At 65.1% G+C, this 27,438-nt stretch overlaps 1 protein-coding gene across 8 annotated transcripts in view; it reads right to left on the bottom strand.

The window, feature by feature from the left end:
- Window positions 1-23: 23 nt before the first annotated feature.
- The window catches only part of CBFA2T3 (CBFA2/RUNX1 partner transcriptional co-repressor 3), an 84,399-nt gene continuing 56,984 nt past the window's right edge, over window positions 24-27,438 (bottom strand). For 2 of the 8 annotated variants that reach the window (XM_034672621.1, XM_034672626.1), the window contains exons 2-7: window positions 15,907-16,053; window positions 12,957-13,034; window positions 8,186-8,424; window positions 8,010-8,099; window positions 3,493-3,674; window positions 30-2,838 (exon numbers count right to left, since the gene is read on the bottom strand). In XM_034672621.1, the coding sequence (XP_034528512.1) occupies window positions 2,532-2,838; window positions 3,493-3,674; window positions 8,010-8,099; window positions 8,186-8,424; window positions 12,957-13,034; window positions 15,907-16,053 (1,043 nt within the window). In that variant the 3' untranslated portion in view covers window positions 30-2,531. Of the gene's footprint in view, window positions 2,839-3,492; window positions 3,675-8,009; window positions 8,100-8,185; window positions 8,425-12,956; window positions 13,035-15,906; window positions 16,054-18,588; window positions 18,736-27,438 lie in introns of all 8 variants that reach the window. The other 6 variants (XM_034672623.1, XM_034672627.1, XM_034672622.1 and 3 more) reach the window with 6 other exon arrangements.

Here is a 27,438-nt window from a genome sequence, read left to right on the forward strand (position 1 = left end):
GCCACACCCCTCATCCAGGCCCCACCCCGTGCTCCCCAGGCCCCGCCCCTCGCCCCAAGCCCTGTCCTTGGGCTTGGCTTTGCCTGCCTGAGAGAAGTGGACAAGGGTGAGCAGGGGGACCCTGGGCACTGAGCCTCCATCCACCGACTTTGGGGGGAGGTCAGGAACAGGCCTGGCCTCTACTCAGTGTTTGGGAGGAAGAGACCGGCCCCCATCCCTCAGTCTAGGCTTGGCCACCCCTCCCCTACGTCCCTGTCTCCAAATCCAGCACATCTTTGTTTTTCTGCGCTGCTGCCCATGGAAGCTGCCTCAGGCCCCACTTTGATGGCCTTGTCACTCCTCCAAAGCCCTCAGGGGCTCACTGGCGGCCGCCTGGCTCAGCCCATGCTGTCCCGCTTTCTCTCAGCCGGCTGGACTCCTACACACCCCTCAAAGCCCAGGTCCTAGGTGCCCTCCTCAGCAGCCCCGAGCCCTTCCGAAGTCATTTGGCCCCACACGTATGCAGGCGTAAACAGTCCTGGCCTGGCCGTGTCCTTGTTTATTCTGTCCCTGCCACGGGCTGCGTCTGTCCCCAGGGCAGGGCTGCTGTGTCTCCCGGCCGAAGTCCAGCTGGGCAAGAGGCCGTGCTCTGGCTCATCTGCTGGGTCCAAGTGGGGTCCCCTGGGAGACCAGACACCCCAACACTTGTTCCCTGCAGGGCCCGGGCCCCTCACCTCACTGCGCTGTCAGTTTCCCTACCCTGCCTACGTGCCGGGGTGTGAGAGGGCTCTGCGGAGGTGCACAGGAGGGCACGGCCCCCCATGGGGGGGTTCTACCCTCACTCCCACCTGACTGGTGGGAGCACCGAGGCTGGCGACGGGGATGGGATTACCCAAAGTCACCCAAGGTCAGCCCGCGCCTCCACTGTGCCCTCAGCTGCTGGCTGGTACAGCTCCAGAGACTGAAACAGTGGGGTGCCCCCCCCGAGCCTGGTAATGAGAAACAAAACAACCCCGAACTGAGGAATTCACTGATGCAACAGATGTTTGACCTATCAAATGCTCTCAGCCCCACGCTGGTGTGGTGCCCCAAGCCTATGCTGGGTGACCCAGAGCTGACCGGTGCTTCCTGGGTGGGGTCTCTCTGTTGAGGCCTTTTCCAGCCCTGAGGGTCTCCTAGCCCCACCAAACCTGAAATGCATCCTCAAACTGCAGCAGGAGAGAGATGCAGCAGCCACAGCCTACTGTCCACCACCCGGCCCTGCCACCCGCGACACCAGGGCCCGTGCCAACGCCCCAACCAAAATAGTGGCTGAGATCTGCCTGACAGTTGGCGTTTATTTTTGCATTAGCAGAAACGGGTGGGAATTAGCACCTGCCCGACCCGGCTGCAGGGAGCCAGACGCTGTCACCTGCTGCCTGGGCCTAGGCCCTGCAAGCTTCCGCAGGGTGGGGGCGGGGAGATGGCCTTGTACAGGGTGAGGCCTTCGCTGACCCTGCCTCTGGGCCCCCCACTGGTCCCCTGGGACTCTCAGGGGCAGCTGTTTCCAGGCTGTCCCCCCAGTATGCCGGGGGCCCCAGGTTGTGGAAGGGTCCCAGTCATCTCTTCGTCCCCCATACAGAGGGGGTCAGGAGGTCAGGCAGACACGGCTAGAAGGCTTTGGGCATGTGCATTTGGTTTTCTGGGCCTCGTCCTCTGTGACACGGGCCTGCCCATGCATCACACCCACGTACTACCAACGTCAGAGCATGTTGCCACCCGTGATGGTTCTGGTAACCAATACCAGCCCCTCCCCTGTGCCAGGCCCTGTGTGAACTCTCCTCACACCAGCCCGAGGGGTGGGACTCCCACTAGACCAGCTGACATAGGAGGAGACTGAGGCCGGCGCTCACACCGCACACCCAAGGCGCGCAGTGGGGAACTGGTGCAGCTCAGAGGACCCATTTGCTCCCGGAGAGCCAGGCTCCTGCCTCTCCCTCCCCCGTGCACAGCTCACCCCGTGTCCTAGAGTTGTGGGGCTCACTCTCATCCCGCACACAGAGCAGGACAGGGTGTGCCTAGTCAGTGGTGCTCAATGAGGGCCCGTGAGTCTCGGGGGCATTTCCTTTCCCTGGGGTGCCTGGGCTCAGTGTGTGGGTGTGGCCTGGAGGCAGGAGCTGCAGCACGGTGACTCACACACCCACCCTGCCCGACAGGGGGTCTCTTCCGGGCTGGCCCTGACGCCACATCCAGGCCGCACACCCTGTGTGTATACCTGGCAGGCGGCCAGCGCCCCTCCAGGTGCGCTCTAGGTTCCCTCAGGCCCTGTACCTGCCCCTCCCTGCCCAGCCCCCGGGGCAGGCTCCTCTGAACCACAGCCCTTTCCTGGGGGAGGGAGGCCCCTGACCCTGAGGGTGGGGGATGTCAGACCCCTAAGACAGAGGTCTGGGAAGGATGGCCCTCCCTAAGGCTCAGGGGCACAGCCCAGCAGGGTGGGGTTTCCCTCTGGGCCTACCCCACTCAAATCCTCTCCCCACACCCATTTCCTCGGCATCCTTCCTGGACAGACAAGGCTAGGTGGTGTCCGCGTATCTGCCCCGCTCTGTCTCTCCCTGAGCCTCCCCTGCGTGCCCCTGCTCCCCAGCGCACTGCTCACCGAGTTGTCGATGGCGCTCCCGCAGCTCCCGAGGGTCAGGGTGGCGGTAGGAGTCCCGGAAGTGGTGGGCCATGGCCATGTCCTCGAGGCGGTAATGCGGCGGCTGCGTGGCATGGGGCAGTCCGTTGCTGGGGCTGTAGCGCTGGGCGGGGCTCAGGGTGCACGGCCGTTTGCTGAGGTGGTCGGGGTGCAGCGGGTCACGGTCTGACCCATTCTCTTTGGTCCTGACCCAAAGAGCAGGCAAGGTCACAGACCAGGAACCGTGAACAAAGCCCAGCAGAACGGGTGAGAGGGAGGCAGGCACAGGCAGAGAGAAGGAGGAAGCGCCGCAGGACAGATGCACAAGCAGAGAGACGAGGCCCAGCCCAGCCCCCACTCTCCCTCTTCCCCGGGGCTCGTGCCAACCTCCACCGCCCACTGCTGTCTGGGCTCCTGTGGCCGATGGTCAGGGAGCCTGAGCCCCTGTTGAGGGAGTGAGGAGATAGACATGCGTCGTCCAGTGGCCAGACAAGCGCAGCTCTGTGGGCCAGCACCGAGGGCCAGCCCGGCCGCCAGGGGACCTCAGGTGCCTGGATGCTCAGGTCCACATCCAGCCCAAAGCAAAGAGCCAGGCAGTTTCTGCCACATAGACATCCTCCTGACCCCTCCCTGGTCCTCCCAGGGGGCCATCTGTGTTGTCAGGATGCCGCACAAAGCCCTGTGTGGTGGCCTCGCAGGCAAGGCTCGACGGCCTTGGGCCACTAGCTGCAGGCCACGGAATGCAGCATGATGTCGGCCCACGTGCTGTCAGCCCTGGCACGAGATGCTGGCAGAGCCAAGGTACGAGAGCTCTGGAGAGTCAGGCCCTCTGCCGTCTCCCTCCCCAGCCTCCCCTCTACCTGTCAGGTGTCCTCCTCTTGCCGTTCTCGTTGACTTCCAGCAGGAGCTCGGAGGAGTCGATGGGAGAGGAGGCACTGGCATCCAGCAGGAGCTGCTCGTGCTGGGCCAGGTACTGGGCGGGGGTCTGCTTGGCCAGGCGCGCACAGTGCAGGAGTTCCCTCTGCAGCAAGGGCAGGTTTGCCTGCATGGGAGGACAGGGGGCTGCGGTCACTGCCGGCAGGGGCCAAGTGTGCTCTGATGTGAGGCAGGGAGGCCACAGCCAGCTTTGCTTTGTGGCCTTGGGCATGTTACACGACCTCTCTGGGCCTTGTGTTCTGGGAATGTGGGTGGGACTGTGCCCCCCCGCCCCGGGCACACAGTGATTTGAGGTGCAGTGGGACCCTGAGTCCAGATCCTGGACCCCCAGGCTGGGGTTTCTGCACATCACCAAGCTTCCTCCCCTGATGGCACCTGAAGAAGGCAAGGAGGGGATCGTACCCAGGACTCCTTGCCTTTACCAGTGGGAGCAGGCACCAGACCATGCATCGTGTGGAGGAGGGACAGCAGACTCCCAGAGCTGGGGAGGGGCAGCCCCCCCAACGGCTAACTGTAAAAGGAGAAGCTGGGAGCAGCACCCCGCATGTCTGCTCCAGACCTGCACCCCGGGGTGCAGCCCCAGCGCTCCCACCTCCTGTGGGTGTCCAGGCCAGCCCTGCGCCAAGCAGCCTGGGACCCAGACCACATGGGGGCACATGCCCACCCCCCTGGGAGCCGTCACATGCGCCACCTCCCGCGATCCTTACAACCATCCGTGGACACACATGACAACGTGGTCCCCACGTATGGGTAAGGAGCACACGGCACAGTGAGGAGAATGACACGTCCGGTGGGGGGCACGGGATCCCGGTGGAGTCCCCGTCCAGCATCGCTGCGTGCAACCACCGCGCCCCCAGGTCTGCTCCAGCCCCACCCCCTGCGTGTGCTGCTGGGCCGCAAGCAGGCTCCTCCCGCCATCCAGAGTCCTCCCAGAGCTTGGCGCACAACTGGGGCAGGCTGGATGGGGGCCCAGCGGCAGGCTGCTTGGGAGAGACAGCAGCTCCAAGGGTTTGTAAGTAAATACAATCCCCCAACTTTCTCAGGGCATTTCAGAGCTGCCACCGCCTCCTGCCTCTGCCGCCCCCGTGAGCGCGTCCACCCGGACCTGATCGAGCAGCCGATGCGTTTTTGTCCAGCAGAGCCGGCTGCGAGGCCTGTTTTCCTATTTGGATAGCTGAACGGGGGCCAGCCCGCCATCTGTCGAACACGTTAGGACCATGAGCTGGGAAAGGAGGTCCCGAGAGGTCTGAAGACGCCAAACATCCTCCCTGTCCTCACCGCCACCCCCCCGCCCCCGAATGGCCTCCCCTTGGCTGGCTCAGCAGGGTGGGGACTGCAGGGACACCGGCTGGCCGGCTGGTCGCTGTTAGGGCCGTGGAAACATCTGGATTCCTGGCTGGCTGGGGCCAGCTGGGAGCCGGGGCTGCGGGCGGAGGGCCGGCCGGGTGGGGCCGTGTCTCCCAGGTTCTGAAAGCCCTACCACGTAGCCAGCCACGCACAGCGTCAGTCTGAGGAGAGGATTCAGGGGTCTTGGGGTCCTTGGTGGAGGAGGGGGGGTAAGGGGAGCCTCAGGCCAGAAGAATGGGTGGAGGCCACGGGGCGGCTGGTCTCACACATTCCTCTGGGGCAGCAGTCCCCATTCTGTCCCCAGGGCTCCGGGTGCAGGGGAGGCCTGGCCACCCAGATGTGGACAGCCTGAGGTGGCTACCAGAGCCCCGTGCACACCGACATTGCAGGAAGGCCCAGAACAACCTTCTTCACAGATGGGAACTCAGGCCAAAGGGACATCAGCATTTGCACAGACAGCTGTGATGGGGGGGGTTGGCTGAGCTGTGACCCCCATTTAACTAGGGCTTGTGGTGTTTCTGCGGCTTTGTCCGGGGCCTCCTGTAACGCCCACACAGCCTGTGAGCTGTGGGCCCGGCGGTCAGCCCACCCTGGCTCTGCCCTTTGACCCTGGGCAGGACACGTCACTTCTGGACTTCCGTATCATGTGAGTGGGGCCGTGTGAAGCTCCCCGAACTCCTGCCCTGGGTGTGAGTTACCTCGCGCATTCCTGCCCCCGTGAGGGGGTCACCGTGGGAGAGGCCCACTAGTGCCCTCGCAAGGGCACACCCTGTGGTGGGCCTGGGGGGCGGTGAATCCCCGGGAAGGTGCTATCCCTCCCCCAGCCCAGGTCACAGACAGGAAGCCAGGGTCACGCAGCGGCTAGGCAGGGGGAACTCCTGCCATGCTCCCCTGTGTGGCTGTGTTCTAAAGTGGCTGGGGCTCCTGCCCGGGGTGGGGTAGGGGCTGCTCCCCAGGCAGGACCTCGGGGCCAGGCCTCTGGCCGGCACCACGGCCTGCCAACAGAACTGGCTGCACCCCAGAAGCTCCATGTCAGGGACGTGTCCTTGACGGTGCGCTGGCCCCAAGCCCCGGGTGGGGTCACAGGCACGGAGCGCGGCTGGCAGGCCCCGGTGACCACGAGAGCAGTCTAGGCGCGAGAGCCCCGGGAGCCCTTCGAGACCACGGTGGGCTGAGGGGAAACAGAGCCAGAGAGCTCCGTCACAGGCAGTGCTGGCCACGGCGTGGCCTGCCTCGCACCACGTTGGGGTGTGTCTGGGAGGATGCTGGGGGTGGGGCTGGCGGTGCCGTGGGTGGGGGGCTGCAGGCCTGGCTGGGGCCAGGGCAGGGGACACCGGATGTTCCCGCTCCTCCAATAAACAAGGACAGCTGAGCGGGCGGGGACATCTGCTGTAAATATTTGATCTGACAGAATAAGCAGGCGTGCTGTGTCCCCAAAGATGGGGAGCGTGGAGTCAGCAGTAAGTGGAAGGAGGGGAGGGAGGGGCAGGGCTCCTGATGCGAATGACTGCCAGATGGGCCCAAACCCTGGCGCGGCTGCTGGCGTCCCAGCTCGGGGTGTGAGCACAGCGGGGTGTGAGCACAGCAGGGTGTGGGCGGGAGGGCAGGAAGGAGGGAGGACGGATGTGGGGTGGGACCCAGGGTCCCCTCCACGGGGGCTGTAGGGAACCCGGTACCAGCCCAGGGCAGGCCCTGCAAAGGCCAGGACTCTGGAGTCTGATGGCCCCGGGTCCAGCCGGACTCCGCCTTTCTACAGCGGGGACCTGCGAACCAGCAACGGTGGGAGTTCCTGTCTGCCCCCTCCCGGGGCTGCGGGGTGGGGGGTCAGCAGGGGCGACTGCGAAGAGCTTTGCAGAATGGGCCTCATCTGCAAAGCGTTTAAATGCCCAGATGAGGACCCCCGATGTGACACGAGTGTCTGCCACCTTCCCAGTGGCCTGAGGATGACTTCCACGGCACGTTTGCAGAAACTGAGTCAGACAGGGGTGAGCTAGCTTGGCCGGGCCAACAGTGGTGGCTCGGCTGCAGGGCTCGAAGCCAGGAGCCTCTGGCCTCGTGTGTCCCCCAGACCCTCTGGAAGGCAGCCCTGACCAGGGCCCGCCACGCAGGTGAGCAGGGCCCAGGGAAACTGCATCTCCTGAGTGAGCTCTGTGGAACCCTGACCACCGGAGGGCCCAGAAGTAAAGGGTCACAGAGTCACAGCCACTCAGGAAGTGTTTTACCTTTGCCCTCTGTGGGAGATACGTGATCGTCCCTGTGGAGGGAAGGCCCTGAGAAGGACCGCAAAGAGAAGTGGGTCCCGCGGGGTCTAGAACTATGCTCGCCCCGTTCCGCGTGCACATGAATCACCCAGCACCTTGTTGAAATGCAGATTCTGACTCTGGGCTGGGGCCCAGGGACCTGCATGGCTCACAAGCCCCGTGTTACTGCTGTGCCAGCCTGGCACCACCCGCCCCTGCGTAGAGGCCCTGGTCCACCGTTTCCCTCCACGTTTGACCACACGACCCTCATTCTCTGACACCCACTCCTCCATGCGTCTGCTGACCCACGCAACCCCCCACTGCCCGTCCGTCTGTCCGTCCCCTGTCCCTCTCCCCTCCCTCTGGTCCAGCCTCATGCCAAACACAGCAGGCACACCCCTGCCTTGGGCCTCTGTGCGCGTAGTCCCTGAGGCTTGGGAGGCTCTGTCCTCCACTATCCAGCTGCTTCCCTCCCTCACCCTCCTCAGCCCGCACCAACATGCCCCCCACCTCCACCGATCTGTAGCCATTGTTGGTGGGCTGAATTCCCTCCCACCGCGTCCCCAGGCCTGATGCATGACCAGGCACACAGTGGGTGCTCAAGACATAGCTGTTGAGAGGATGAGTGCATCTGACCCACACTGCAGGATGGACCTGGGGGGCTCTGAAAGCACAGGGTCTGGAGGCAACGGGTCTGCAGCCGTAACTAGTAGGGATCGGCCCTGGCTGGTCAGCACGGCTCCCACACGGCACCCTCCGGTGGGCCGAGGGTGGTGGCTGATCACAGCAGATGGGGAGCAGACGCGGCACTCCATGGCCGGCCCGGCTACAAGGGGAGAGGGACGCCTGCTTACCTTCAGGAAGGGGATGACGAAAGGACGCAGAGGGAAGTTGGTGGCCTCCTGGAGCTTGGAATGGAACTCCTCGATGGTCAGCGTGGAGTTCTGAGCGAAAAAACACACGTGCGGTCAGGCCGAGCCCCCGGCCCAGCTCCGCAGACCGCTGGGCCTCCGCCGCCCGCCCCACTCACCACGAGCCCCAGCACCAGCGTGCGCACGCGCTCCCCGATCTCCGGCGAGATGTCGCTGCCGAACTGCTGCAGGGTGGTGAGGAAGCGCTTCAGCTTGCTGAGCTGCCGCGCCCCGCAGGCCGGGGGCAGGTGCTGCGTGGACAACGAGGCCGTGGACGAGGTGGCCGGGCCATTACTGAAGCCGCTGGGTGTGGACGGGGCACCGTTGACTGCCGTCGGCGAGTGACTGCCGTTCATCACTGCGGGAAGGAGAGGCGGGCTGAGGACGATGGCTGAGAGAGGCTGCGGGCTGGAGCCAGCCACGGTGCCACGGGGGCCCCAGACGCCCTACACGGGTGTGCAGACTGGGGCCCCAGGTCAGGAGCGGGTGGGCCTGGGCCGTCGTGCGGCCACGATCCGGAGGTGGTCCTGGCTCAGCAACACCCCTCTGGCCTTGCTCTGGGCTGCACGGTCAGGCCCGCCACTGCCAGAGGGCACCACGCCAGGACCCCTGCCAGGCTGCCCAGGTGACCGCTGGGAACAAGGACGGGCTTCTCCTCCATGAGGGACCTGGGGGCCCACCTCCCCCTTTCCAGGGAGTGGTGGCTCACCCTTCCTGAAAGGCCGTGACCCTCTCCTCTGCCACAACGGCCCCAAGTGGTGCCCCACGGCCTACACAGGCCCTATCGCCTGGGCTCACAGGGCATGGGGTGGGGCAGGGGGGCCTGGACGGCCTGGACAAGTGGGGTTGGATCCTGGCCCAGAGGCCCCTGGCAGCTACTGTCTGGGCCTGCCACACACACGGTGTGAATGCACAGGGGCCCTGGGCTGTGTGGGGAGGACAGGCAGCGGACCCAAGGCCCCTGTGATGAGCGCACTGCAGGGGTCACAAAAGCAGCACCGGAGGTCACCAGGCCCCAACACCAGGGTCAGTATCCCAGGACTGGCGGACACCTGGGGTCACCATGCCATGTCCCAGGACAAGAACTCACTCCTCAGCTTCGAGGGACAGAGGGGAGGCTGAGCCTATGCCCAGCCTGCGGCCTAGTGCCCTGGCCTCGGCCTATGCCCGAGCCTTAACGACTAGGGTCTGCGGAGACGTCAGAGGTCGTGGGCGGTCAGGGCCCTCGGTGACAGCGGAGGGGGCTCCAGATGCGGGAAGGGGGGCTGGCACATCTGGGAGTCCTGAGGCTTGTCTGATACACCCAGAGGCCATGCACACCTTGCCCAGCCCCGCCAGAGGCCCAGGCACCTGCTCCAGGCAGCTCCCGTGTTCACACACTGAGCCCCGTGCACACTCACCGGCCCGCCCCTCCTCCTGCACCTGAACACGTTCCCTACATGATAGTCTGAGCCCCGCGTCCTGATACATGCCTTCCGCTCCCCACCTCCACTCCCTGCCTCAGCATCATGACACACACCCCCACGCACATGCCATACACACTCATACCTATACACATGCACCACACACAAACCCACCCACGTACTCTCAGACCCCCACATACACACGCATGCACACACACGTACATGTGCACACAGACACACAGGCACACACTGACACATGCACACACGTACATTCACATGTGGGCACACGCACACACGTGCACACACGGACACATATGCTCGCACACATGGACATGTACACACGGGCACATATGCACACACGGGCACACATGCACACACGGGCACACACGGACACATACGCGCACACACATGGACATGCACACACGGGCACACACGCACACACATGCACACACGCACACATGGACACATACGCTCACACACATGTACGTGTGCACGCAGACACACGCACACACGGGCATATGCAGCCCCTCACAGCCACACACGTGTGTATGACAGCACCATGTACACACACGTATGCATATACACACATGTACACACCTCTCTCTCGCTCAGCGGTGGCCCACAAGGCCCGTGCCTGCCCCTCCCACCTTGTCCAGCTGGGGCTGTGCACAGAGGCCATGCAGGGGGGTCTGGGGAGGGGGCAGCTCAGGGCTGCTGCCCTCTCAGGACGGAATTTCTCGAGGCTCCAGCCCCCTCCACGGACCTGTGGTTGAGACCCGGCAGCCTGTGAGTGTGGAGACGGGAGCAGGAGCTCCTGTCTCGGGGATGTGGATGCGGCCAGGGTCTGCTCTGTGAAGCGGCTTCTCCGGAGGCCACGCACGTCTGCTGTTCACTCTGCTTGCTTAGGATGGTGGGCGTGTAGATTTGCTGCTCCGGACCACGCCTGCCCTGGCCATCCCGACCCGGCCCTGGAAGTGTCCTCTGCAAACTCTCGTGGCCTCACCCGGGCTGGAGGGGCAGGCCCATATGCCAGCCCCCCTCTCTGGGCCTCGGCCCCTCCCACAGCTGTGGCTCTCCTGGGTCCTTGTCACCCCCGCCATCTGCCCTGCAGGCCCAGGGGACACAGCTCCCACTGAGTCCAGCCCTGGGGCTGCACTGTCCCCCATGGGCTCTGGAGCTGGCCCACCCCTGCCCCCAGAGCCCGCTACTGAATGCCCTCTGTTAACCCTGAGGCCGCTGGCTTGGCCTGCACCAGGCACCGCCCGCACCTCTAGCTGTGATGGCTGGCTCCTCCCCACGGACCTGCTGGCCAGAGACACCTGCAAACGTCCCTCCCTGACTCACTGAGCTGGACTGCTGGCCAGGAGCCAGGCACCCAACCCACAGGCGGCAAGGCTCTCTGTTATTGTGCGCACTCCATCCGGTTCCCCAGGCTGCCTGCATCAGCGGGTTGACCCCAGCACACCGTAGGCCCTCAGCAGACACAGCTCTGCTCTCATGGGCATGAGAAGCCACCCTGGCTGCGAGGGGACATCCTGCCTGAGGCCTCACGTCTGCCTGGACTAGCACAGGGGGGTGAGAATGGCGGCCTGGCCTCAGTTTCTTCATTTGCAAATGGCCCTTGGCTTGAGGTCGGGTGCCTGGCCCCCTTCCGCTCCATGTTTCCCTGGATTATAGAACCTAGGCTGTCCTTCTACCACTGGAAAGAGCTGGGAATGCTGGACCCTGACTGCTTTTACGTGTTGGGGGATCTCTTGTCAGTAACTGGCCACCACGTGGAAGTTGGAAACCCGCGGCTGAAGGCCAGGCTTTGTGCCGTCTCCTGTCCTGAGACGGCCTGAGTACTCACGTCTGCTCTCCCCTCCCCCAGAGACACTGCGCAGTCGGAGCCCATTTGCCCCCTGGTCTGAATGATCTCAGCAGCACCTTCCAGGGCCTAGAAGGGACACACCAGCCCCGGGGTGTCACCTCATTCTGGGGCCTCCCTCGCTCTGCGGTGGAAAGTGAACGCCAAGCACGGGCACGGAGCGTCCCATCCCTCACCCTGTCCGAGGTGCTGTGCACAGGACCCTCTGAGGGAGCAGGAGACCCCACTGTTGTGCCAATGTTCTCTCTCCCTGCTGAGCTCCAGCCGACACCCTGGTCAAGAGTGATGACAGCCGCCGGCCGTCACCCTGGCCAGGCCAGGAGATGGCCCTGCTGCCACGGGAGAGCTCACCATAGCAGGGAGCTGATTCCTCGCGGCAGTGCTGGGCCATCACTGGGGTCTGGTTCTTCCAGAGGCTTCTAAGATGAGTGGCTGTCTCTACCTCCTGGGCCCCCACCCGGCGGCCACCAGCCCAGCCTGGGCCTGACCTCCCTGCAGCTCTCTTACCAGCTTGCCCTCGGCGCCTGGGTCCTCCCGGTGGCCTGCTTGCCCTCGCTCGCCCGTGTTCCCTCCCGCGGGCTGCCGGGCAGTCTCAGCAACTTGCTAAAGAGACGCCGAAAATAACCCCCGGCCACAAGCGCTTTCATTCCCACAACAGGTGTGTTACTAAGTTAGACCGCACACGTGTCCCCGGCTGAGGTTTGGGGGCACACACTAGCACCCCTGCAGCTCCCCCGGGGCCTGGGCGGGGGTCGTGCTGGGACGTGGAGCCCGACAAGCAGCCCCTCCCGCCAGCCCCTCTCCCCATCAGTGCTGCGGCTCCGGGGACCCGCTGGGCGCCAGAGCCAGGCCAGGGCGGCACACGGTAGCAGCAAGGACAGAGGCATTGCGGGACATAAATAATGCAGGACCGCCGTGCCACCTCCTGCTCAGAGCCTGGGGGCTCTGCGGGGCCACACAGGGCCGTGCAGGCCCCAGGCGTAGAGTCGGGGCCTGTCCTGACCACACTCGCTGGCTGACAAACTACGACCACGGCCCTCGAGTGGGTTCCGCCATGGGCGTCAGCTGTGGCCCCGAGATGTCGGCAGAAATGTCCACTGGTGACCGAGCGCCCCGCGGTCCCAGGCCTCGTGAGACTAGCATCTCACGCTCCTCGTAATTGCCCTTGGCAGTAGGTGCTGGGATGACTACCGTTTTATAGGTGGAGAAACTCAGTCACTGGGCCAGGAGGGGTGGGAGCTGGGGCCTGAGCCAGGCGGGGGTTTGCCCTCAAGACAGCCAAGTGACTGACTTGCTGTTGACATTCGATCTTTTCACAACTCTGGGATCTGGATCTGCCTCAGTCACCCTGTTCTGTGCTGGGGGAGAAGGGGGCTCAGAGAGGATGCCCAGCTGCCCAGGGCTGCAGCGCTTGTGAGCGCTCGGGTCTGCCTCTGGGCTCTGTGCTCCTGGGCCTGCCCCCCCGGCCCCCTCCTCCCTCTAAGGGAGGCAGGGCTAATGAACACAGCAGGTGTGACCCTGGGGGTGCAGGCAGTGGGGTGCTCCGCCGTGGCCTTCCAGGGCAGAGGATGCCAGTGTGAGGACCTCCCAGGAGGCCGTGGTTTTTGTTATTTTACTTACAAAGACAGACCATAGACCATTTTAAGCAGCCATGAAAACGGCCGTGGGGCAGGGACATCGTGGGCCCGTCCTCTCGATCTGTAAGCAAAATAAGAAAAACAGGCTGTCAGGAGAGAGCAGGCGGGTGGGCAGGGCTGCCCCGAGGGCGCCCACAGTTGGCCCCTCCCCTCTGCCTCTCCACAGCAGTTTTGGGGATTGGGACTCTGTCACTGCCTCAGGCCAGTCCATTCCCTTCTCTGGGCCTTAGTTCCTCTACCGTAAAATAACGGGGTTGCATTGGGGGGTTTCTTAGGGCCATTTCTGGGAGGACCTCCTAGAGCTCAACAAGCCTTGTGGTGTCTCCATCGGTGGGACACCTTCGTTCCTAAAAAGCTCTCTGGAAGGTGCCCGCTAACCCTACTTGGCACCGTCCTCAAGGGACCCGGAGCCCAAGCCGACAGGGCATGAGGTCCATTGACAGACAAATCAGTGGTGATTTGAAAACAAGGCCCGGCGCTGAGCCAGCGTGAAGGGAAGAAGCACCAAATGGGCGGAGATGTCATCTGTCCGAGCTAGAGTTAGCAGGTGGGAGCCGCGGCAAGATGGGCTGGACCCCTAGACGTGCAGTGAGCCCCCTGCCACAGCGGGTAATCAAGGGCAGGACAGGCCTGGGAGGGGCCCTCGGCTGCAGAGCAGCCCTGGACATCCCGAGCTATCTCAGCCATCCTGACCCCCGCCACAGACATACCACAGCCTCAACTCCAGGATGAATTTGTGCCCAGGGCGGTCATCAGGCACAGAAAACCAGCCCTCAAGCCTCGGCTCAAGGCAGGTGTCTGGCCAGCGTGGCCCCCAGGCTGGTCCTGGGGGAGTGGGGGAGGCTCGCACCCCCCGGCAGCCAGGGGCACGATGCAGTTAACCACGGCTTTCAGGGAATTCCACGGGTGAGGGCTCAACTCTGAGGCCACGTGGAGGCAGCCAGAGACCCAGATGGGACACCTGAGAAGCCCAATGACATCAAAGTGGCAGCTTCAAGTAGCCTGAACCACCGGCCTCTTGTAACCTCCATGCTCTAGATAGAGCCAGGTCCTCCCCTCCAGAAGCGTGAGTCTCTGGTGCACTGGGCGTGTGCGGGGGATCCTGGGCCACACAGGCGCCACCCGTCCCCAACCTGGAACACCTGGTTCCCAGAGCAGTGCTTTCGGGAACAGGGGTCCTGGACCAAGAAGGAAAGTAGGCTGAGGGCGACGTGCCCTTTCATCGGGCAACCAGCTCCGAGCCCTCGGTCACACCGGCAAACGGCCCGCTGACTTCTCTGCCTGGGAACTGGACACGGGAGGGTGGGGTGGTCATTTTAGGAGGAGGGCCCATGGCCTTGTTTCCCTGGCCCTGCAGAGCCTCCGCCTGTGGCCAAAAGGGGTCGGTTGGCCGCTGCCTGGTGGAGGGAGCCTGCCTGCGGTTCAGCCCCAAGGTGAGTGCGGGGTCCTCACAGAAGAGGCAGAGCTGACCGGGCTAGCTGGCGGTGTGACAGGAAAGGCCAGCCGGCCCCCGCGCCCTCCACCGCGGCCCACGCAGGCCAGCCCCAGCCTGGACACCGAGGGCTACCTCCTGGGGGAGGAGGCGGGGCCAGGGGCTCCCTTGGGTCTCCGTGACACAGGGTGACCCTGGCTCAGACTGGCCTGTAGGAGGGGCAGCTGGAACCTGTGGAAGGGAAGTGCGGGGAGGGTGCCGGCTATTCAGCCCCTCAGCGTGCACAGAGGTCTGTGCCTCGAGGCAGCACATTGGAAGCAGCTGGTACGTTCCACTTGCTCCCCTCGGCGGGGAGAGGCCAGGAGACTGGCTCAAAGCCAACTCCTATGGACAAGCCTGGCCCCGAACTTGGGCTGCCCGACCACTGAAAGCCAGCACCTTGCTCCAGATGTAGGCCGGGTCACAGCCCAGCCCCAGAGACCCTGGCTGCCGGGCCTCGAATGACAGGGAGGAAAGGAGCTGGGCCCTGCGGTGCCGCCTGGGCTCTGGGCGGGCGGAAGGGTGTCTGAGGTGGTTTTCCTGCTTTACCACGAGGCCGAGGCACTCGAGGCACCTTTCCTAGAGACGGGGGAAGGGCTCCCCAGGTATGGGGCTTTCTGGCCTCCGGACGTGGAGGGAGCGAGTGCTATGTGGATTCTCTCTATCGCCCACCAGAAATGCTTCAGACGCACCGCTAAGCCCCTAGTCTTGGGGGGCCCCCACCGGCCCAAGGTTGGCCTCTCCTTCCCAAATGCTCAGGACCCCAAGGTCACTGAGTCACCAACGTTTCTGACTCAAAGGAGCAGGTCCCCAGTGGTGTCTGTGGACCGTGAGAGCCCGCCCAGAGACGCTGCATGTGCCCAGATGCTCCCCGTGCCTCAGCCTGGGGCCAGGGAGACACTGGCCGAAGGGCCACTCGGCCTGCCACACCCCTGGCTGCAGGGGCCCCGGCTGACTCAGATCCTGGCCAACCCTCACACCCCCTATGGACTCACTGCCGAGCCCCCCGAGGCCGGGGCCGCCCCTGACAGACATCCAGCCCTAGTAAGCTGCTGTGAGCTGGCAGGCGTGTCCCTGTCCCTCTCCGAGCTCCAGGTGTAACAGCTTCTTTAAAACACTTACGATGTGCTGGCCACTAAGAACTTGTATTAACTCACTTGTCCTCACAGCAGCTCCTATGGCCAGCCCCAAGTTATGGATGAGGGGCGCCAGGTCCAGAGAGGTTAAGCAGGCTGCCCCAGGCCACACAGCCGCAACACAGTAGAGCTAAGATTTGAATCTCCAGGCTCGGGCTCTGAGCCATGATGAGATCCCCCCTCTCCAGGGCCCAACGGTGGGCATCTATGGATTCAGGGCCGAGGGCCCCCAGCACGGGCTTGATTCGCAGTAATGCTGGGAGCCTCACACAGCTCCAGGGGACCTCCGCTCTGCCCACTCGGTGCCCCAGCCCTGGGTTACTCACTTGTGTGAGGCGTGAAGGAGGGGAGCCGGGTGGCCCCCTGGGACGCAGCAGGCGGTGGGGGCGGCATGCCGGGGGGTGTGGAGCGGGGCTGAGTCTTCACCTCAGTGGGCGAGTCGGGCATCGTTGCTGTCTTGTCCTTCCTGTCCACTGCGGGTGGCCGCGGGGCCACAGGGGAGGGGAGAAAAAGAGAGGCACGGTGAAGCCGGCTGAGGGGACACGAGGGACCCATGCTGGTGCGGACCTGTGCCCCTGGCGCCTGGGGGTGCTCCTGGCTCTGCGCAGAGCTGGTCCCAAGCCCAGGGCCCAGTGTGCCCCCAGATAAGCCTCAGCTGTGTTCCCAGGTGGCTGACATCCCCCCCACCTGGGCTCAGATGGCAGGCAGGCGTGCATCAGCCCATTTCAGCTGGGTGGAGCTGGGAGAATTTCAGAGGGTGGAGCTGGGAGAATCCTGGGTCAGTCGGAACGGGACTGGGGTCCTAGTGGGGGGTGGCTCTGGGGGGGCTTGGGTTGACTCCCCTGCGGACCAGGGGGCTCGGTGGCTCCCCCAGGCAGCAGCTTGCAAACACTGACCCCTGCAGCATCCCCTGGAGGCCGAGTGCAGAGAAGCTGGCTTCCTCATCCCCGGTTCTGAGGCCGCAGGTCTGGGGGAGGCCCAAGAATCTGCATTTCCAACAAGGTCCCAGGTGGGGGGCTGCAGGTGGTTGGGCCCCCCTGGAGAAACATGGTTCCCAGGGCCCTGACGGCTCTCAGATGTCAAAAGGCTCACCTGGGGGGGGGTTTCCCAGAGGGCCTGGGAGACAGACCCTCTGGGGTGGCAAACCCCTATTTAACCACCTGCTGGCCTGGGTGATTCCTGGGTGATTTCATGCTGTTCTAGGCCTGGCCACTCGATATGTGGTCCACTGACCAGCGGGTCGTGTGCCCCTGACATTGTCCAGATTCCCATGTGGTGGGTGATGCTCCGCTAAGGGTCAGGTGTGGAGATGGGCCACACCAAGGCCTAGGAAGGCCCTGAACCCCGGGGACCCCCACAAAGCAGGGCCCAGAAGGAAAGGCCTCTGGATGAATGTGACCAGCCACACAAACCCTGAGGTGGCAGCTGGCCATCTCTGCAGCTGGGGGACGGTGAGCCCTGGGCCTCCCCGTCTTAACTCGGGTCAGCCAGCGCCCGGACAGGCCGAAAAACCACAGAGGCCGTGGTTGGGATTTGGGGTGGCCCAGCTGCGCGAGGCCGTCAAGGTGGGTGTCCTCTCCCTGTTACAGAGGCACAGCCCATGCCGCCCCCCCGCCCCGGCCACTGCCCCGAGCTCACTCGGCTAATGCTGACGGGGTCTCGCCCAGGGGCCAGGGCCATGGTCGGGGCGGCACACCTGTTCGCTGTCCCTGTGTGACTACCTGTCACGTGTCCTCTGCTTCTCCCCCGTTCTCCTCTCCCAGGGGCCCCGCAGGACCAGGACAGGGCTCTGAGCCATGATGAGATCCCCCCTCTCCAGGGCCCAACGGTGGGCATCTATGGATTCAGGGCCGAGGGCCCCCAGCACGGGCTTGATTCGCAGTAATGCTGGGAGCCTCACACAGCTCCAGGGGACCTCCGCTCTGCCCACTCGGTGCCCCAGCCCTGGGTTACTCACTTGTGTGAGGCGTGAAGGAGGGGAGCCGGGTGGCCCCCTGGGACGCAGCAGGCGGTGGGGGCGGCATGCCGGGGGGTGTGGAGCGGGGCTGAGTCTTCACCTCAGTGGGTGAGTCGGGCATCGTTGCTGTCTTGTCCTTCCTGTCCACTGCGGGTGGCCGCGGGGCCACAGGGGAGGGGAGAAAAAGAGAGGCACGGTGAAGCCGGCTGAGGGGACACGAGGGACCCATGCTGGTGCGGACCTGTGCCCCTGGCGCCTGGGGGTNAATGCTTCAGATGCACCACTAAGCCCCTAGTCTTGGGGGGCCCCCACCGGCCCAAGGTTGGCCTCTCCTTCCCAAATGCTCAGGACCCCAAGGTCACTGAGTCACCAACGTTTCTGACTCAAAGGAGCAGGTCCCCAGTGGTGTCTGTGGACCGTGAGAGCCCGCCCAGAGACGCTGCATGTGCCCAGATGCTCCCCGTGCCTCAGCCTGGGGCCAGGGAGACACTGGCCGAAGGGCCACTCGGCCTGCCACACCCCTGGCTGCAGGGGCCCCGGCTGACTCAGGTCCTGGCCAACCCTCACACCCCCTATGGACTCACTGCCGAGCCCCCCGAGGCTGGGGCCGCCCCTGACAGACATCCAGCCCTAGTAAGCTGCTGTGAGCTGGCAGGCGTGTCCCTGTCCCTCTCCGAGCTCCAGGTGTAACAGCTTCTTTAAAACACTTACGATGTGCTGGCCACTAAGAACTTGTATTAACTCACTTGTCCTCACAGCAGCTCCTATGGCCAGCCCCAAGTTATGGATGAGGGGCGCCAGGTCCAGAGAGGTTAAGCAGTCTGCCCCAGGCCACAGAGCCGCAACACAGTAGAGCTAGGATTTGAATCTCCAGGCTCGGGCTCTGAGCCATGATGAGATCCCCCCTCTCCAGGGCCCAACGGTGGGCATCTATGGATTCAGGGCCGAGGGCCCCCAGCACGGGCTTGATTCGCAGTAATGCTGGGAGCCTCACACAGCTCCAGGGGACCTCCGCTCTGCCCACTCGGTGCCCCAGCCCTGGGTTACTCACTTGTGTGAGGCGTGAAGGAGGGGAGCCGGGTGGCCCCCTGGGACGCAGCAGGCGGTGGGGGCGGCATGCCGGGGGGTGTGGAGCGGGGCTGAGTCTTCACCTCAGTGGGTGAGTCGGGCATCGTTGCTGTCTTGTCCTTCCTGTCCACTGCGGGTGGCCGCGGGGCCACAGGGGAGGGGAGAAAAAGAGAGGCACGGTGAAGCCGGCTGAGGGGACACGAGGGACCCATGCTGGTGCGGACCTGTGCCCCTGGCGCCTGGGGGTGCTCCTGGCTCTGCGCAGAGCTGGTCCCAAGCCCAGGGCCCAGTGTGCCCCCAGATAAGCCTCAGCTGTGTTCCCAGGTGGCTGACATCCCCCCCACCTGGGCTCAGATGGCAGGCAGGCGTGCATCAGCCCATTTCAGCTGGGCTGGAGGGTGGAGCTGGGAGAATCCTGGGTCAGTCGGAACGGGACTGGGGTCCTAGTGGGGGGTGGCTCTGGGGGGGCTTGGGTTGACTCCCCTGCGGACCAGGGGGCTCGGTGGCTCCCCCAGGCAGCAGCTTGCAAACACTGACCCCTGCAGCATCCCCTGGAGGCCGAGTGCAGAGAAGCTGGCTTCCTCATCCCCGGTTCTGAGGCCGCAGGTCTGGGGGAGGCCCAAGAATCTGCATTTCCAACAAGGTCCCAGGTGGGGGGCTGCAGGTGGTTGGGCCCCCCTGGAGAAACATGGTTCCCAGGGCCCTGACGGCTCTCAGATGTCAAAAGGCTCACCTGGGGGGGGGGTTCCCAGAGGGCCTGGGAGACAGACCCTCTGGGGTGGCAAACCCCTATTTAACCACCTGCTGGCCTGGGTGATTCCTGGGTGATTTCACGCTGTTCTAGGCCTGGCCACTCGATATGTGGTCCACTGACCAGCGGGTCGTGTGCCCCTGACATTGTCCAGATTCCCATGTGGTGGGTGATGCTCCGCTAAGGGTCAGGTGTGGAGATGGGCCACACCAAGGCCTAGGAAGGCCCTGAACCCCGGGGACCCCCACAAAGCAGGGCCCAGAAGGAAAGGCCTCTGGATGAATGTGACCAGCCACACAAACCCTGAGGTGGCAGCTGGCCATCTCTGCAGCTGGGGGACGGTGAGCCCTGGGCCTCCCCGTCTTAACTCGGGTCAGCCAGCGCCCGGACAGGCCGAAAAACCACAGAGGCCGTGGTTGGGATTTGGGGTGGCCCAGCTGCTCGAGGCCGTCAAGGTGGGTGTCCTCTCCCTGTTACAGAGGCACAGCCCATGCCGCCCCCCCGNTGGGCCTCCCCGTCTTAACTCGGGTCAGCCAGCGCCCGGACAGGCCGAAAAACCACAGAGGCCGTGGTTGGGATTTGGGGTGGCCCAGCTGCGCGAGGCCGTCAAGGTGGGTGTCCTCTCCCTGTTACAGAGGCACAGCCCATGCCGCCCCCCCGCCCCGGCCACTGCCCCGAGCTCACTCGGCTAATGCTGACGGGGTCTCGCCCAGGGGCCAGGGCCATGGTCGGGGCGGCACACCTGTTCGCTGTCCCTGTGTGACTACCTGTCACGTGTCCTCTGCTTCTCCCCCGTTCTCCTCTCCCAGGGGCCCCGCAGGACCAGGACAGACACAGACACACATGTCCGTCCGGGGCAGCCAGCCTCTGTGGGTGGTGATTAATAATGCTGACAGATGGCATTTACCGCTACCTCCCCGCCCCTCCCCCCGCACCCCCACCGGAGCAGAGATGCGCATCGTCCACCCGCCCGCTGGGGCTCTGACAGCCCTCTGCACTCCGGGCCCCGTGGGCTGACAGCGAAGAAGACCCCTCCCCGCTAGGCCCCCGGGGCAGGGAAGCAGCCGGTAATCGCCAGCCACCCGGGCCACATCGCACCTGCTGTCCACTCAGCTGCAGCCGCTGGCCTCCCTCCCGCTGGGCGCCCTGCCCCCCTGCAGCCCGCCTGTCAGGGAGCTGACGGCCGGGCACACATGCGCCGCAGCTGTGGGGGCCCATCAACGCTGTGCCCGGCCACAGGGCCGGCCGCCAGTCCCTGGTGACAACCAAAGAAGGCAAATGCGGCCGGCCACCGTGAGCCCTGGGCCGCCCCTGCAGGGGGCACACACGTCCGGCCAGCCCTGAGAATGACTAGGCCGCCTGGGGGCCATCTCAGACACATGGCCGGCTCCAACTCACCAAAGCCCTTCCACCCCGGGGGCTTCATTTCGGCCTCACTGCTGAGGACAAACCCCACGGAGAGGGCGGAGGGAACCCGCCAGGTCCACGCCGCCCACCCCTCCCACGGCGCTTGTGTAATGTGAACGGCCAGCGGGGGGACCGCGGGGGCGGGGGACCAACACAGCAGGTCGCCTTTGCGAATCCGGCTCGTGGACACACTCAGCCCGGGGCTGAGCGCCAGGCAGGGAACCGACAGCGCCCGGCAGCGCCCACGACCTCCTTTGGCGGAAAGGGAAGGTGAGGCAGCCCGTCTCCTGAGGAGACAGGCAAACGCTCACGCTTGCTCTGCGCCCTTGACCATCGTGGCTGTTTATTCTGGAGGAAGCCCTGGGGGCAGGCGTGCCACTGCCAGCCCTGCTCGCAGGATAGAGAGGCGCGGTGTCTGCTGCGGGCACACGGCAGGTGAAAGGTCGTGTGGGTGTGCAAGGCTGCCAGCCCTGCTTGTCCTCAATGCACCATGTTCTTCCAGAAGCCGCAGCAGGGCCGGGGTTCAGACTGAGGCTGCAGGGGCTGGGTGTGGGGGAGGCAGCCCCGGGTGCACCAGACGGGACCTCACCAGTGTTCTGCGCCTTGTTTGAGTCCTGGCTCTGTGGCTTCCTGGCTGTGTGACCTGGGGGAGGGGTCCCTGCACCTCCCCCCAGTCTTTATTTCCCTATAGAGGGGGTAGCAGCCTGGGCACCCACTGAGCACCCACGGCTCAGTGCAATTCGTCAAAGGTTTATGGAGCGAGTGTGTGCCAGGACCCTGCTCTCGAGGCTGCCCTCAGCACAGACCCCACCCCAGAAAAGGACACAGGCGGTCAGGGAAGAGCAGAGGGGGTGTGGCCATGGCGAGGAGCCGCGTTTGTGCTGAAGGGAAGTTCAGGGTGTTCGGGGAGTCCCGGTGAGACACACGAGAGCAGGGGCTCCAGGATGGAGCGTCAGCAGGGACTGGGCTGGTGCACGTGGGCCCTCTGTGTGGGCGGGAGGGAGCCCCTGAAGGCTCCGCACAGCGGCCGGGGCCGGTCTCGGCCCGCACGTCCACAGCTTTCACAGCACTGAGGCTCCTTACTGATCCAGGCCGCCCCTCCCGCCCCATCTGGGGCCCCCATCTGTCACACTCCTCGCCCCTCTTCCCACACCCAGAGCACCCCGCCTGGAACACTCCTGCCCTCTTGGTGGTTCAGCTCTGGCCTCAGTCCTCAGGCGAGATGCCCCCCCACTTCAGCTCCTCGCCCTCTGGAATGGCACCCCACTCCGCATGACCTTGCCTCCTGGCCCACCTGTTTACAGGGAGCATGTGGGGTGGGGACGTGCAGAAGGCTGGGCTGTGCACACACTTGATGCAAGAGTAGGACGCAGTGGGGACGGGGTCTGAAGGCATCTCCCTGGGGTCTCCCTGCTTCGGGCTGGAGGGGGCCGGTGGGGGTGGAGGGGCCGGCCGACCAGGGACAGCAGGGTGGGTCCGCTCAGGGCCCACGCTTGGAGGGAGCTGGACGCTGCCCTCAGGACGGGTCAGTGCCTCCGTGAGCCCGGCTCCTTGCTCCCGGCCTCAAGCCTACAAACACTTCCCTGGTGTGCGGGGCAGATCAAAGCAGACCGAGGGAGAAATGCACTTAGCGGAGGCCTGGCACCCCCACCATCACAGCACGGGTGGCGGGGGCTACTGTCACTCCCATTACTTATCATTTCCTTCCCATCCCCGAAGCCCCGGGCTGTGCGGGAGCCCCGACCAGCCTGCACAGCAGCCCAGCCTGACTGGCCCACTGCCCCTGCGGCGTGCGTGCGTGTAGGCAAACGGTAATGAGCTGCCGGCAGGGGCAGCCTTGTTCTCCTGGCGCTGGCTTCCTGCCCTGCCCCCTCTCGAGGCCCCCTGCCAAGCTAAGGGCTGCTCCCTGGCCCCCCGAGACCCACAGCGAGGCTCAGACTCCCCTCGGCTCTCACTGGCTGGTGGCCAGTGTGGGGCTGTCCGGGCAGGACCNCCGGCCACTGCCCCGAGCTCACTCGGCTAATGCTGACGGGGTCTCGCCCAGGGGCCAGGGCCATGGTCGGGGCTGCACACCTGTTCGCTGTCCCTGTGTGACTACCTGTCACGTGTCCTCTGCTTCTCCCCCGTTCTCCTCTCCCAGGGGCCCCGCAGGACCAGGACAGACACAGACACACATGTCCGTCCGGGGCAGCCAGCCTCTGTGGGTGGTGATTAATAATGCTGACAGATGGCATTTACCGCTACCTCCCCGCCCCTCCCCCCGCACCCCCACCGGAGCAGAGATGCGCATCGTCCACGCCCGCTGGGGGCTCTGACAGCCCTCTGCACTCCGGGCCCCGTGGGCTGACAGCGAAGAAGACCCCTCCCCGCTAGGCCCCCGGGGCAGGGAAGCAGCCGGTAATCGCCAGCCACCCGGGCCACATCGCACCTGCTGTCCACTCAGCTGCAGCCGCTGGCCTCCCTCCCGCTGGGCGCCCTGCCCCCCTGCAGCCCGCCTGTCAGGGAGCTGACGGCCGGGCACACATGCGCCGCAGCTGTGGGGGCCCGTCAACGCTGTGCCCGGCCACAGGGCCGGCCGCCAGTCCCTGGTGACAACCAAAGAAGGCAAATGCGGCCGGCCACCGTGAGCCCTGGGCCGCCCCTGCAGGGGGCACACACGTCCGGCCAGCCCTGAGAATGACTAGGCCGCCTGGGGGCCATCTCAGACACATGGCCGGCTCCAACTCACCAAAGCCCTTCCACCCCGGGGGCTTCATTTCGGCCTCACTGCTGAGGACAAACCCCACGGAGAGGGCGGAGGGAACCCGCCAGGTCCACGCCGCCCACCCCTCCCACGGCGCTTGTGTAATGTGAACGGCCAGCGGGGGGACCGCGGGGGCGGGGGACCAACACAGCAGGTCGCCTTTGCGAATCCGGCTCGTGGACACACTCAGCCCGGGGCTGAGCGCCAGGCAGGGAACCGACAGCGCCCGGCAGCGCCCACGACCTCCTTTGGCGGAAAGGGAAGGTGAGGCAGCCCGTCTCCTGAGGAGACAGGCAAACGCTCACGCTTGCTCTGCGCCCTTGACCATCGTGGCTGTTTATTCTGGAGGAAGCCCTGGGGGCAGGCGTGCCACTGCCAGCCCTGCTCGCAGGATAGAGAGGCGCGGTGTCTGCTGCGGGCACACGGCAGGTGAAAGGTCGTGTGGGTGTGCAAGGCTGCCAGCCCTGCTTGTCCTCAATGCACCATGTTCTTCCAGAAGCCGCAGCAGGGCCGGGGTTCAGACTGAGGCTGCAGGGGCTGGGTGTGGGGGTGGCAGCCCCGGGTGCACCAGACGGGACCTCACCAGTGTTCTGCGCCTTGTTTGAGTCCTGGCTCTGTGGCTTCCTGGCTGTGTGACCTGGGGGAGGGGTCCCTGCACCTCCCCCCAGTCTTTATTTCCCTATAGAGGGGGTAGCAGCCTGGGCACCCACTGAGCACCCACGGCTCAGTGCAATTCGTCAAAGGTTTATGGAGCGAGTGTGTGCCAGGACCCTGCTCTCGAGGCTGCCCTCAGCACAGACCCCACCCCAGAAAAGGACACAGGCGGTCAGGGAAGAGCAGAGGGGGTGTGGCCATGGCGAGGAGCCGCGTTTGTGCTGAAGGGAAGTTCAGGGTGTTCGGGGAGTCCCGGTGAGACACACGAGAGCAGGGGCTCCAGGATGGAGCGTCAGCAGGGACTGGGCTGGTGCACGTGGGCCCTCTGTGTGGGCGGGAGGGAGCCCCTGAAGGCTCCGCACAGCGGCCGGGGCCGGTCTCGGCCCGCACGTCCACAGCTTTCACAGCACTGGGGCTCCTTACTGATCCAGGCCGCCCCTCCCGCCCCATCTGGGGCCCCCATCTGTCACACTCCTCGCCCCTCTTCCCACACCCAGAGCACCCCGCCTGGAACACTCCTGCCCTCTTGGTGGTTCAGCTCTGGCCTCAGTCCTCAGGCGAGATGCCCCCCCACTTCAGCTCCTCGCCCTCTGGAATGGCACCCCACTCCGCATGACCTTGCCTCCTGGCCCACCTGTTTACAGGGAGCATGTGGGGTGGGGACGTGCAGAAGGCTGGGCTGTGCACACACTTGATGCAAGAGTAGGACGCAGTGGGGACGGGGTCTGAAGGCATCTCCCTGGGGTCTCCCTGCTTCGGGCTGGAGGGGGCCGGTGGGGGTGGAGGGGCCGGCCGACCAGGGACAGCAGGGTGGGTCCGCTCAGGGCCCACGCTTGGAGGGAGCTGGACGCTGCCCTCAGGACGGGTCAGTGCCTCCGTGAGCCCGGCTCCTTGCTCCCGGCCTCAAGCCTACAAACACTTCCCTGGTGTGTGGGGCAGATCAAAGCAGACCGAGGGAGAAATGCACTTAGCGGAGGCCTGGCACCCCCACCATCACAGCACGGGTGGCGGGGGCTACTGTCACTCCCATTACTTATCATTTCCTTCCCATCCCCGAAGCCCCGGGCTGTGCGGGAGCCCCGACCAGCCTGCACAGCAGCCCAGCCTGACTGGCCCACTGCCCCTGCGGCGTGCGTGCGTGTAGGCAAACGGTAATGAGCTGCCGGCAGGGGCAGCCTTGTTCTCCTGGCGCTGGCTTCCTGCCCTGCCCCCTCTCGAGGCCCCCTGCCAAGCTAAGGGCTGCTCCCTGGCCCCCCGAGACCCACAGCGAGGCTCAGACTCCCCTCGGCTCTCACTGGCTGGTGGCCAGTGTGGGGCTGTCCGGGCAGGACCCTGTGCCCATAGCCAGTGTGGGGCTGTCCGGGCTCAGGGCCCCTCCATCAGATGCTGGGTGCTGGGAGCCAGTGAGGGGGCAGTCCCCCTTCCTGCCAAGGCTGTGAGCAAGGGCTGGTTCAGCTCCCTGGCAAGGCCAGACCCTGCCTCGAGACCCCGTAGGGGAAACCGTGAGGCTGTTCTTCCCCTCCCTCCCTCTCAGGTCCCCTCAGGGTCCCTGCCCAGTGTCCTCACCCCTGTGCTCTGCACACAGCATCTGGTGGAATCCCCATGCCCTCCCCAAAACGCATGGTCAGGGCCCCCCCATGTCACGACTCCCCAGGGTCACTGGCCTGGAAGTGGCAGACTAGGCCCGACCTGTCGCTCGATCCTGAGCTCCAGCTGTCCCCTCCACGCCCACCCAGGCCTCTGTCTCCTGCGCTCCTTATTCTGGGGTCATTCGAGGCTCTTAGTCCCACAGACCACCCCCCCACCGTCAGGTTCCCCCGGACAAGCTCCCTTTTGGGGGCTCTCGTTAGGCAGATCTGGTCAAATCTTGTAGTACTGATATGTAAGAATATCAGCGGACCCTATGCGGGGCTCCACACACATTGGCTTGTCTACCCCTCGGGTCGGGAAAAGTGAAGTGACCCCGAGGACAGCTTGTTATTAGGGATCCCACTAGCTCATTTTTCGATGGTGAGGCTGAGGCCCAGGGGGGCCAGTGGCTTGCTCAGGTCTCCAAGTCAGAAGCACCGAGCGTGCCAGGCAGAGGGCTGAGCCCAGGGCTCCACAGCACCGCCATCGCCCGCGAGACCAGCCTGGGCTCTGACCCGATGCTGCCTGGGAACGCCGCGTGGGCCAAGAGGCGCACAGGAGGGGCAGCTGCCCGGGGTGGGAGGTCCCTCATTCTGAGTCGTGGCAGACGCCCCGGGGCATCCAAACTCGGGAAGGTGAGGTCAAGGACCATCTTCCCAACTGCACAGAGCTCCTTCTGACCTCGGAGTGTCCAGGAAGAAGAAAGGAGGCCCAGCCACCAGCACCCGTGCCTCTCCCAGTCCCCTTGGCAGCAGGCGTGAAGGCACCATGGTTCTTTCCACGCAACCCGCCAGGCCCAGCCTGGTGTGTGCAGAACCCTGCCTCAGCCAAGTGAGGGGCCAATCACGGGAGCGGAAGAAAGCTTAGAGTCTGGAGGAGGGACATGGAGCCTCGTCGCCCGACGCCAGGGGTCCCCACCAGCCGCCCTGGAGCCCAGGCAGCGTCTCAGCTCACGCAGCAGCCCCACACCGGTGCAGGCGGGGACGGCCGTGGGGGTGCCGGGCCCCCACCCCGTGGCCCCGTGGCCCTGACTCAGAGGTAGGCAGACAGGAAGGGAGGGGCCTGTAGCCAGGGAGCTCCAGCGTACATGGAAAAGAACATTCCTCACATGAAGGGCCCAGACCGCTGGCTTGTGTGACCTTCCCACAACCCTCGGAGGCCGACGGTGTTCCTCTCCTCTTTCAGATGGGGAAACCAAGGCAGAGAGGTCAAGCAAGCTGCCCTGCTCACACAGCTGAGTAGGGGGCTGGCCGTGACCTGGGCATCTCTCCCACCAGCCTACAGCCCCGACGCTTGCAGGCGCCCCCCCCCCCGCCCCGCAGAGGCTTTTTCTGTGGCAGTTTCCACCCGGCCTCCAGGAGGGCTGGGGTGTGCTGGCACTGGGCCGCTGGTGTCCTGATGTGGGTCTGGGCAGGCAGGAGTCAAGTCACGTCTAGGCGTCCTAGTGAGCAGAAGAGCCAAAGGGGCCCCCACCCCCCGCCTTGCCTCCCACCCTTGAGAACATTCCCAGAGCTCGGCCTGCACGCCACAGGCCCATGGGAGACCCTGTGTCTTTCCCAGACGGCGTATCCAGTCCCCAGCTGAATGTCCCTAATCCATCCACAGAGGAAGCAGCTCTCCAAGGCCGGGCGGAGCCGGTGGGAAAGAAC

Source organism: Ailuropoda melanoleuca, chromosome 12 (genome assembly GCF_002007445.2).
Source record: "Ailuropoda melanoleuca isolate Jingjing chromosome 12, ASM200744v2, whole genome shotgun sequence".
Taxonomy (NCBI): domain Eukaryota; kingdom Metazoa; phylum Chordata; class Mammalia; order Carnivora; family Ursidae; genus Ailuropoda; species Ailuropoda melanoleuca.